The sequence below is a fragment of the Canis aureus genome, chromosome 16, assembly GCF_053574225.1.
Source record: "Canis aureus isolate CA01 chromosome 16, VMU_Caureus_v.1.0, whole genome shotgun sequence".
NCBI lineage: Eukaryota > Metazoa > Chordata > Mammalia > Carnivora > Canidae > Canis > Canis aureus.
The window spans coordinates 38,596,161-38,607,101 of NC_135626.1; the positions used below are offsets into that span (position 1 = coordinate 38,596,161).

The window sequence follows — 10,941 nt, forward strand, 5'->3', positions numbered from 1 at the left end:
AACAGAAGGAGCCTTAAACTCCAAAGAAGAAGCAAAAGTCACCCAGACCTGAGTGAACCCCCACAGGAAAGCCCCAGCCCACAGAGTCTCCATGGGGTAACCTCCAGAAGAGAGAGCTAGTAGTGGTGGGGAATGGAATTCTCTCGACTCATTCTTCCTTTATGGGGCTTTTTTTCCCCAGATCCTACTCCACTCCAGGACTATGCCAATCTTTAGCCATGCTCTCACCAGCCGGTCACCTGCTATCTCTCCTGCTGGTGATAGGTACAGGTGGCACGGTGCCCAGTCCCTGGGTACCCCCCCAAGGCTGCTACATGGCAGAAGAAGCTGGTGAGCGGACGTTCCGTTGCAGCCAGGCAGGCCTGAGTGCTGTGCCCACCGGCATCCCCAATGACACACGCAAGCTCTACCTGGATGCCAACCGGCTGGCATCAGTGCCAGCTGGAGCCTTCCAGCACCTGCCTGTCCTGGAGGAGCTGGATCTGTCCCATAATGTCCTTGCCCACCTCTCAGAGGCTGCTTTCCAGGGCCTGGCAGGCACGCTGCGCCACCTCGACCTCTCTGCCAACCAGCTGGCCTCAGTGCCCGTAGAGGCCTTCATGGGCCTGCAGATCCAAGTGAATCTGTCCGCCAACCCATGGCACTGTGACTGTGCCCTCCAGGAGGTGCTCAGGCAGGTGAGGCTGGCACCGGGCACTGGAGCAGGCATCGTGTGCGGCCCCGGAGCCCGACCAGACCTCGTGGGGCAGGAGTTCCTGCCATTGGCAGGGGAGGAGGAGCTGTGTGGGACAGGGCGAGGCGGGGCCCAGAGGAGCACTGACGTGGCCCTGCTGGTCACCATGGGGGGCTGGCTGGTGCTTGTGGTGGCTTATCTGGTCCACTACGTGTGGCAGAACCGGGATGAGACCCGACGCTCCCTCAAGCGGGCCCCAGTGCTGCCCGTGCGCTCAGAGGACTCGTCCACCCTCAGCACGGTGCTCTGATGACCAGCGCCACTAGTCCAGCCCCCCTGGCCTACACCCTCCCCCTGTGCCCTCTCTGACCCTCTCTGCCTTCTCTACAGCCCCATCCCATCTCCCAAGCTCCACCCCCCCCTTCTTCTTCTGTCTCCCCTAAAAACCCACCCCTCTCTCTCTTTCTCTGTCTCTCAGCTAACACCCTCTATGATGCCTGGGTTGTTGTTGTTGTTTTTAAGATTTCATTTATTTATTCACAGAGAAAAAAAGAGAGAGGGGCAGAGACATAGGCAGAGGGAGAAGCAGGCTCCCCACAGGGAGCCTGATGCGGGACTTGATCCCAGGACCCGGGGATCATGACCTGAGCCAAAGGCAGAGGCTCAACCGCTGAGCCAACCAGGCATCCCAGATGCCTGGAGTTTTTGATGCCTATCCCATGCCTGATTTGAGCTAGACTCAGACACCCAAAGCTTCCCAGTCCACATTGGTGGGGGCAACAGAACAGAGAATGATGGTGGGTGATCCATATGCCCACTCAGGGGTAGGGGCAGGTGGTGTCAGAAACACGGAGGAGGAAGCCTCTACCTGGCTGAGAGATCTCAGAGCTTCACTGTGTGGATGTTTGAAATGACTCTTTAAGAATGAGAAAGGTTCTGGGCAGAAGAGGGAGGATCCCAGCTAAGAAGTGGTGGACAAAGATAAAGAGGATGCAAACAACTTGGAAAGCATGGGCCGCAAGGAGACCCACCCTGAGGCTGGAGTAGAGGGTGCAGAAAGAGGCAAGGGAGGGTGGGCCTGTGGGCTCCTGCTCTCCTCTCCACCTTTACTGAGAAGCCTTCCCCTCCACCTTCAGTTCCTCCCTCTCTCTTGGCCCCAGGCTCCCCTCCCCATACTCTCTGTTGGGGACTTCCCTGGCTTAACGTGCCCTGCTTCCTTTTCCAGAGATGCCCCATCTCTCTGCTCTCTCCTTTATACGCTGACAGGCTCTTTCCCTTAGGAGAAAAGTGGTCTCCTCTATGTCTGAGCGGAAAATGGGTCACTGGGAGCTGGAGGGGGATGAGACCAGGAGATCTGCCACTCCCAGAATATCACTGGACAAATCAATAAAGTCACTTTTATTAATGCCCTGATCTCTTCTTTATTGTTAATTTCTTTTAAAAAAGGGATTTTATTTATTTATTTGACAGAGAGAGAGAGAGCACAAGCAGGGGGAGCAGCAGGCAGAAGGAGGAGAAACAAGCTCCCCACAGAAGTGAGCCAGATGCGGTGCTCGATCCCAGGACCCTGGGATCATGACCTGAGCTAAAGGCAGATGTTTAACCAACTGAGCCACCTGGGCACCCCTACTGTCCATTTCATTGAACGCATGTGGCCTGACAGTGAGGAGTGGGAGAGTGTTGAGCTCTTTACCACAGGCTCTACCACCACATTGGTGGTGGGTGCTCCCACTAGGATGGATGCCAACTCCTCTCTCCTGTCCTACCTCCCAGCTCCTGACACCGGAGTCTATCTGCTAGGGATGCCAGGGCCTATGAATTAGTGATGATGGAACCAGAATGGAGGATGGGAGGTGGCTGGAGGGAGGACAAAGAGGGAGGAGGGATGGAGGACAAGGTCCAGGCATCAGTCATTAGCTGGCAGCTTCCAGCCTGTTGGAGGGGCATAGGAAGCAAAGGAAGAGGGAGCTGTTAACCCTCTTAGCAATCTGTCTTTTCTCTCAGTGGGAGTCTGATTTGGGGGTACAGGGAAACTAGATGTGCTCAACGTTAATGAAAAAATTCCTGGGGTGGAGGAGACCAAGTTGGCTAAAGGCAGGGGGGAACCACATGAGATCTCTATTACCAAATGGGCTTCTCAAGGGGCCAAAGGAGTCAACACACTCCATCCCTTGCCCCCATGTAGGATGATCTACCCATGTGGCCTCTGGGGAGGAAACAGCTGCTTTGGGGAAGCTCAGGGAAACCACAATAGAAGCTGAAGATAAGAACCATTGAACCAGGGTTCCACCCAGTTTGGGGCAAGGCCTGGGGCAAACAGAGCAGCCACTCAAGGAGAAGCAAAGAGGAACCCATCACCTCCCCAATCCCTCTGACCCACCCTGACTTCCCTGTCTCCTTTCCAACACCCCACCTCCTCTTGCCATCTCCCTCCACCACTCCAAGGCTGAGCTCCCTCATGTCATCCAGGAAGTTTCGACTTGACCTATCTCAGAAAAACTTGGGACCCCCCCATCCTCTTTTCTCAGGAGACATGGGCCTCTCCACTTCCAGGGATGCTCAGGGATAGGGAGAGAATAAGGGTGTGGGAAGATGCAGGCCGCAGTTGGACCTCCACCCCAGCCACACCCTGGCCTGGGCCTTGGAATCTTGGCCCCGACCCTATCAAACCCTCCATCAGTTTCTCCCCCACCACTTCCTGTCCCTCTCTGTTCACCCACCTGTTCCTGAAGTCAGGCTGGGACATGTATCACTGAATGCTGGGAAACAGACTACGTAGATCTGCGGGGAAGCTGGGGGACAGGCGGAGCCCTGAGACTCTATCATCTGTGCCCATCTCTGGAGCCTCATTTGACTTCCTGTCATGCTGAGCAGCAGAAATGGCATCTTTAAGATCTGCAGAGAATTGGTTCCCCTACCTGGACACCTAACACCAATTCCCCAAGGTAAGCCCAGGATGGAAAAAGATCCTGGGAGGGAAACCTTGCCTGGAACCCAGATCAGGAAGGGTCCTAGAGCCCTGGATACTAAACGTTATCTACTAGTTATCCCCATGGCCTCCTCTGACTCAAATTCCTTTCCCTCTTGGGACCTAGGGCAGGAGAGGGAGAGGAAGGACAAGCGGGGAGATTCTAGGACAGAAGATGGGGGGTTGGGAGGCAGCAGGAGAGATGTTTCATTGGCTCCTCTCTCCAGGGAGAGAGCCCTTCACCCCAGGCAGTTGAGGTCCTGAGTCAGAAATTGGTGAGAAGGGGCCATCAGAAGCTACAGCTTGAGCTCAGTGCATTACAGGACGCTGGACAGAGTGGGGCCTCCACAGACTTGGAGATGCTCCCTCCTGAAGCAACAGTCCCTGACCCCTAAGCCTGTCCCTCTGCACCCTGGCTTCTGGGTTGTATTTGTCCACTGGGCAGGCAGGAAAAAGTGGTGTCATAACTGGTTTCTCCCCCATTTTTCCCTCTACCAGGGACCAAGGATCATAGGACCTGTGTTCTGAGATGCCAAGGAGGAAGTTGGAAGTTGGACAGTTTCATTTTTGCTGACTGCCTCTCACACTTCTGGCTGATACAGATGCACTCTTTCAAATCCAGCACTCCGACCGGGATGTGCAGGAGCCAGGAACAAAGCTGTCAGGTGCCAAGAGAGCCCGACCACATATCCGGTCCAGAGGAACCTGGGAGGTCTGGGGCAGGACCCAGGTTGGCATCCACATGCAGCATCCTGGAGCCAGCGGGCTGTAGGTAGGGGTGGGAGAAGAGAAGTCCCTCACTCAGCCCTTCCACTACCAATTCCTTCCTGCCTTGTGGAGCAGAAGCTTGGAGCAGCCCTGAGGGAGCTCCCAGCCTGAGGGGGGCGAGACAATGAACTTGACTCTCAGGGAACTGCCAGACTAAAGGAGGAAATAGGATCCTTTCTCTTTGAGGACCTCTGAACCCGGGGAGACCAAGATCTACCCAAATACACAGACTCGAGCATCTGCAAAGCCTCGTTATTTACAAAAGGAAGTAAACAGGGAGCCAACCATGAGTACCCAGGGGCTGAGGGAAGCGGTGAAGAAGCATCGAATAGGGTGCAACTCCCCCACCCTTCCTGTCCTGGGCTCACATGCAGACATTTCAAGTCTAACACTGAGCTCTCCTACAAAGGGGGAGGGGGCATATCAGCCTCAAAACCAGAAGCAGGGTACCTGGGTGGCTCAGTGGTTGAGCCTGCCTTTGGCCCAGGTCATGATCCCAGGGTCCTGGGATCGAGTCCTACCTACATCAGGCTCCACAGAGGGAGCCTGCTTCTCCCTCTGGCTATGTCTCTGCCTCTCTCTGTGTGTGTGTCTCTCATGAATAAACAAATAAAATCTTTAAAAAAAAAAAACAAACAGGCAAACCGACAGCTTACTCCAAAGGGAGGGCTGCACCTCCCCCATGAGATTAAGAGGAGCTCCCACTATAAAGTTTCGTCTCATCTGGCTGCAGACTTTGTCACCAGCAACCTCACTGCTTATGAAGAATGGTGCCCCAAACCAGGAAGGCAGAACACAAAGCAGAGTGAGGCCCTGAGCTGCCAAAACAGACACCAAGACAAGCCCATTCATTCATTAGACAAACGTTTATTGAGTTGCTACTATGTGCCAGGTACTACAGATACAAAGATGAGGAAGTCATCTTTTTTTTTTTTTTTTGAAGGTATCATTGCATTTTTATTTTCTCAGTATTTAACTGCGGTGTTGTAGCTGGGAGGAAAAAAAATAAAACAGGGTTAAAGTACTTCTCTTGTTTATAATAGCAGCTCACTTGAGATTAATTGCCCTATCTATAGAGTTAAAACAGTGCCTGATACATAAAGCAGTCAGCAAATAGTTTTGATATAAAATGTATGCTCTGGGGCACCTGGGTGGCTCAGCTGGTTAGACATCTGCCTTCAGCTCAGGTCATGATCTCCAGGTCCTGGGATTCAGGCCGCATCGGGCACCCTGTTCAGTGCAGTCATTGGTGGGGACCTGACAGGGTAGTGATGCCAGCTCCCCTGACAGAGGCATGCACCGGGGCCATGTGAGCCCAGAGGGGCACTGAAAGCAAATGCTAAGGTTCAAGCCCAATTCTCTTTGGATGGGTGAAGATGGCTCTAGAATCTCCAGTATCGGGAATGAGCACATCATAGTGCCTCTCAGCTCTTGTCCCCTACTGCCACCACCACTACCACCACCTCCAGGTCCCTGGAATCTATCTTACCTGCTCCCAGTCGCAATACTCATTTCTGCCTGTAGGGCCATCACTATCTCCCTCTTTTAGAACACCGAAAAAAAAAAAAAAACTCCAGTCTTTTGACTGTCTGAAGTCAGCCCTCAATTCTTCTTCTGGGGTCAGGGGCAATTTATCATGTTGGTGGAGTTTCCTGCAAGGGATGTATGGGAACAAGCACAAGGGCATATCTGTCCTCTAGAACCAAGAAAATACTGCGAGGTGAGGTAGGGGAGCAGGTGGAGGGTTCCAGGCCGGGTAAGAAGGGCTGGCACCGAGGGCTGTGCCCCCACCAGAGCAGCACAGGCTGTCAGAGCTGGCAGAGATATTTATTTTACAAAAAGGCCCAGAGAGGGGCAGTGAGTAGTCCAAGATTATACAGGAAGTCAGGGAAGAACTGGGACTAGGACCTACAGGGGCCCTGTCCCTCTGGGACACACACACATAGACCCTTCTAAGGAAAAGAGACCAGGGATGGATAGGGAGAAACAAAGGTGGACCCAGGGATGCAAGGAAGAGAACTGGAGGGGGATAGGAAGAGCGCCCCACCCACTCAGAGCCAGCCCCACTCCACCCACCACAGGAGCTGAAGAAGCTTTGGCAGCATGAGGGAACCTGTATGTTCTGGTGACTGAGGCTGTGGAGACGCTGGAGGAAGCCACCCTGGAGGAGGCAGGCAAGGCCGGAGCGAACATTCCATCTCCCCCTCACTGCTGTGGGGTTCACAGCTGGGAATTTCCAAATGCTTCCTCTGCCCCACCGCTGTGCTCACACACACTTGCCCATCTCCTCCCCTCCCACAGCCCTGGACTTTCCCCTGCATCCCTGCCCACCATTAGGGCAACCTGACCTCTCTCCTCCATACCTGCCTCTCATTCAGTTCCCCTAATAGCACCTTCATCTTTTACAATTCCCCTCTTCTCTTTGTTTTTTTTTTTTTTTTTTAAGATTTTCTTTATTTATTCATAGAGATGCAGAGAGAGAGAGAGAGAGGCAGAGACAAAGGCAGAGGGAGAAACAGGCTCCACACTGATACCCTGACGTGGGACTCGATCCAGGGTCTCCAGGATCACGCCCCGGGCTGCAGGGGGCTGCAGGCGGGGCTAAACCGCTGCGCCACCGGGGCTGCCCCCCTCTTCTCTTTGAGGACATTTCTGTCTATTGTCTCAATTTGACTCCTGTGAGGCGGGTTAGATTGCATTGGAAAGGTCCAATGGCTCATCCAGGTTCCGGGGAGTCTCAGCTGAGCTTTCCCTCCCGGGTCCCCGTGGGGCTCTCCTGCTCCTCTATCGCTGCCACTCGTGGTGACGGGGTGTGTCCCTTTGCCCCCTGCAGGATCCTCAGTGCCCACTGGAAACTACTGTAAGGAGCAGAACCTGCCCTGATCATCTTCCCCTTGGGGAGGGGTATCTGAGGGAGGGTACAGGACACCACGGCCCAGAACGGGGCCTCTACGCCAGGGGATGGGGGACCCGCTGAATAAAGTCGTGTCGCGGCGGGTGAAGCGGGGTAGGATCCTGGTCACCACTGTCCTGAACCCAAAGCTCAATCGGGCCTGAGCCGGGAGCGCACGGAGTTTCAGGAGCTGCGGGCTGCGGTGGAGCGGAAGGAAGCGCCTGGCGCTGAGCCGCCTGACCCGGGAAGCGCAGCCGCCCAGCTGGGCCGGGGATGCCGCGGGAGCTCGGGGACGCGGCGGGGCGGGCCGGGCCGGGCCGAGCTGGCTCCCTCGGGCCGGGGGTGGGGTGACAGAGGAGATCCGGGGCGGGGGTGGAGATGCTCTGGTAGAGGGCGGGGCTGATGTGACTGGCGGGTCTCCTGGCTTAGACCCAGTGGTACCGAGCCAGACCTGCGACATAACGTATGGTCTCAGTGCAAAATGAAAACTACAGGAGTTCTTAAAACTTTTAAGAATTATTTTTCCAAGTGGAAACAGCAGAGCATTAAACCAAGCATGGAGTCCTGTGTGCCTTCGCAGGTTGCACGCCCTCTGGCACCAAACTACAAGCAGAGTGAATTAGGGTCCAAACTCTGTCGTCTCTTTCTGCAGGGAAAAGGCAGCAAGCCCACCTAGCCTCTACACACACACACACACACACACACACACACACACACACAGGAGCATGTTCTCTCTCCCTCTCCTGGTGGGCAGGAGATTGTAATATGGCTGCATCTCTCACACCATCTCCTCTCCTTTACCCTCTTCAGAGCTGAGCAAGGAGCACCAGCAGCTGCTGGCTGTGTCCATGCAGAAAGAGTTACTTCCTGACCCAGTCGGTGAGGGGCCTGGGGGTCACAGGACAGGTGTGGGGAATGACAACTAGGGTAAAATGGAGTTTGAGCACTAGAAGGGGTGCAAAAGCTCATGCAGCTCCACCCCCTCAGATGACTTTTCTGGCCCAGAGAGAGGAAGGTACTTCTCCAGAGCCACACTGCAGGCTCCAACAGAGCTCTATAGAATTCAGATTTCCAGACACTTAACCTGTGCCCATTTCTGCTCAACTCTGACACTAATGAGCAGAGGGGTGGTGGCAGGTGCTGAAATTTTAAATTTTGCTGCAGAATACCCCTGAAGCTGGCAGTTCCCCAAATGCAAATATCTCATGATATTTATTCTCTGTTGTGCAGATGGAGACCTCCTTGGACTAGAATTTCATCGAGGGGGAGGTAGGCCTCTTCTGTCTTCACTTCAAGCTGCTCAGGGACTTTCAGATCGGAGCTAAAAGTGACACAGGCCCTGGCAGGCCTCTGCAGCCTTGCCATACCAGGGGATGGACCCCTCTATACCAGGGAGCACAATGCCCTGTCACCACCCTGCCCTCTATGCCACCCATCCATCCTTCAGGTGCTGGCCAAGAACACCTGGCTTTCCCTGACCAGGACTAGGGAAAGCAGAATGGGCCTTTGCATAGACCCAGGGTTGCCAATGAAATGGGGAGGCACTTGGGTTCCAAGTTCTCTTGGAGGCAAACTTTCAAGCGTCCATCTGGGGCCCAGCATCATGTTTTTTTTAAAAGATTTATTTATTTGACAGAGAGAGAGAGCATACAAGCAGGGGGAGCAGCAGAGGGAGAGGGAGAAGCAAGCTCCCCACGGAGCAAGGAGCTCCAATGCAGGGCTCAATCCCAGGTCTCTGAGCTTATGACCTGAGCGGAAGGCAGATAACTTAACCAACTGAGCCACCCAGGCACCTGGGACCTGGAATCTTTTATAAGGATCTAGGGGCTCTGTCCCATCAGGAGGGGCCTATCAATCACAGCTGAGGAGGAAAGCTTCTCTTTCATCAACCATGAAGTGGACAGGGGCGCCTGGGTGGCTCAGTGGTTAAGCGTCTGCCTTCAGCTCAGGGCATGGTCCCGTCGTCCCAGGATCAAATCCCACATTGGGCTCCCTGCATGGAGCCTGCTTCTCCGTCTGCCTATGTCTCTGCCTCTCTCTCTGTGTCTCTCATGAATAAATAAATAAAATCCTTAAACAAACAAACAAACCATGAAGTGGACAGAGCTCCAACACCCATTATAGCTGCATCTTCACAGGCTCAGGAAGAGCTAGGGTTCTGAGGGGGATCAACTGACAGAGGAGGCATCCCTGGATGCACGGGTCAAGAGATTGGCAGTGGAGGGCTGTGGGCAGCGGGGACTGACACCTTGAAGTTTGACACACTTCTTTAGTTCTTCAGCACAAACTGCAAGTTGAACAAGTATCACAAGACCTTGAACTGTGTCTACTCAGCCAGGACTTTGGAGTTGTCTTGGGCTCCAAAGCTAACCTGGGAATTTGGGAACAGACCCCAAGGTATTTTAGGGATAAGAAAGGATTCCAGAAGTTTAACTTTGCTCAGAAAGAAGAATGTATAGAACTATAGTTCACAGTCTGCAACCTGCACTCCAAAACTTCCAACCTCTCATAGGAAATATAAAATGCAAGGCCCCTGGGGCAGGCTCTTCCTGCCCCTCTACCAGACAGTCACGCCTCCATTCCAGCCTGTCTTCCTCCATAGCCAGCTCACCTCTTTTTGCTCAGAGAAGATCTGGCATTATGTCTGTGCTAGCTGCTTCCCATTCTTGCCAGGATCAGTACCTTCCACCCTCTGAACTCCACTGCCTAGACCCTCTCTGTCCTCTTTGGCCACTTCCTAGGGAGAAAATAAAAAATAATAAAGGCTCCCTGCATGGAGCCTGCTTCTCCCTCTGCCTGTGTCTCTGCCTGTGTCTCTGCTTCTCTGTGTGTGTGTCTCTCATTAATAAATAAATAAAATCTTTAAAAAAAAAGAGGGGGGGCAGCCCGGGTGGCTCAGCGGTTTAGTGCTGCCTTCAGCCCAGGGTGTGATCCTGGAGACCCGGAACCGAGTCCCATGTCAGGTTCCCTGCATGGGGCCTGCTTCTCCCTCTGCCTGTGTCTCTGCCTCTCTCTCTATCTCTCATGAATAAATAAATAAAATATTTTTTTAAAAAATAATAATAATAAAAGGAAAAATGGGTAAGGAAATAACAGCCCGTCCCAATGTCTGCGCCTGCAGTGCACTCTATGGGGCAGAGAGATATTCAGGTTCCCAGAGAACAGGTGGCTTCTTCCCCTAGGTCAGCTCCCTTCCCTGAGCCCCATTTTCCAGCAACTACACAGGAATCCCTAGCTTGGTGCCCACATTAGAGGTGATCATGGCCATTACCTCCCCTGAGTGACCACCAGAGGGAGATAGAGAGCAGAGCCTGCCACCTACAACACCAAGCACCACCCAGCCTCCTGTTTTCAGTAAGTCACTTTTAATTGACCTAACAGCTCTTACGAATTAGTCTAAATTAATTCTCTTGCAGCACAATGTAAATTATATCCCAGATTCCCCTGATGATAAACCCAGACTCTGAGGAGAAGGAGCCTCTGGACTCTAAAGGGATTCTGCAGGGACGCCTGGGGGGCTCAGTGGTTGAGCACCTGCCTTCAGCTTAGGGCATGATTCCAGGGTCCAGGGATGGAGTCCCGCATCAGGCTCCCTGCTAGGAGCCTGCTTCTCCCTCTACCTGTGTCTCTGTCTCTCTC

At 53.6% G+C, this 10,941-nt stretch overlaps 1 protein-coding gene across 1 annotated transcript; it reads left to right on the forward strand.

Annotated features, from left to right (window-relative positions):
* Window positions 1-211: 211 nt before the first annotated feature.
* Window positions 212-1,154, forward strand: LRRC3C (leucine rich repeat containing 3C). Its single transcript, XM_077850447.1, has one exon. It carries the CDS (start codon window positions 219-221, stop codon window positions 981-983), a length of 765 nt encoding a protein of 254 aa, XP_077706573.1. The 5' UTR covers window positions 212-218; the 3' UTR covers window positions 984-1,154.
* Window positions 1,155-10,941: the final 9,787 nt, after the last annotated feature.

Bases quoted from the DNA above. Each gene is read 5' to 3' on its own strand.
- LRRC3C (XM_077850447.1), top strand. From the start codon at position 219: ATGCTCTCACCAGCCGGTCACCTGCTATCTCTCCTGCTGGTGATAGGT.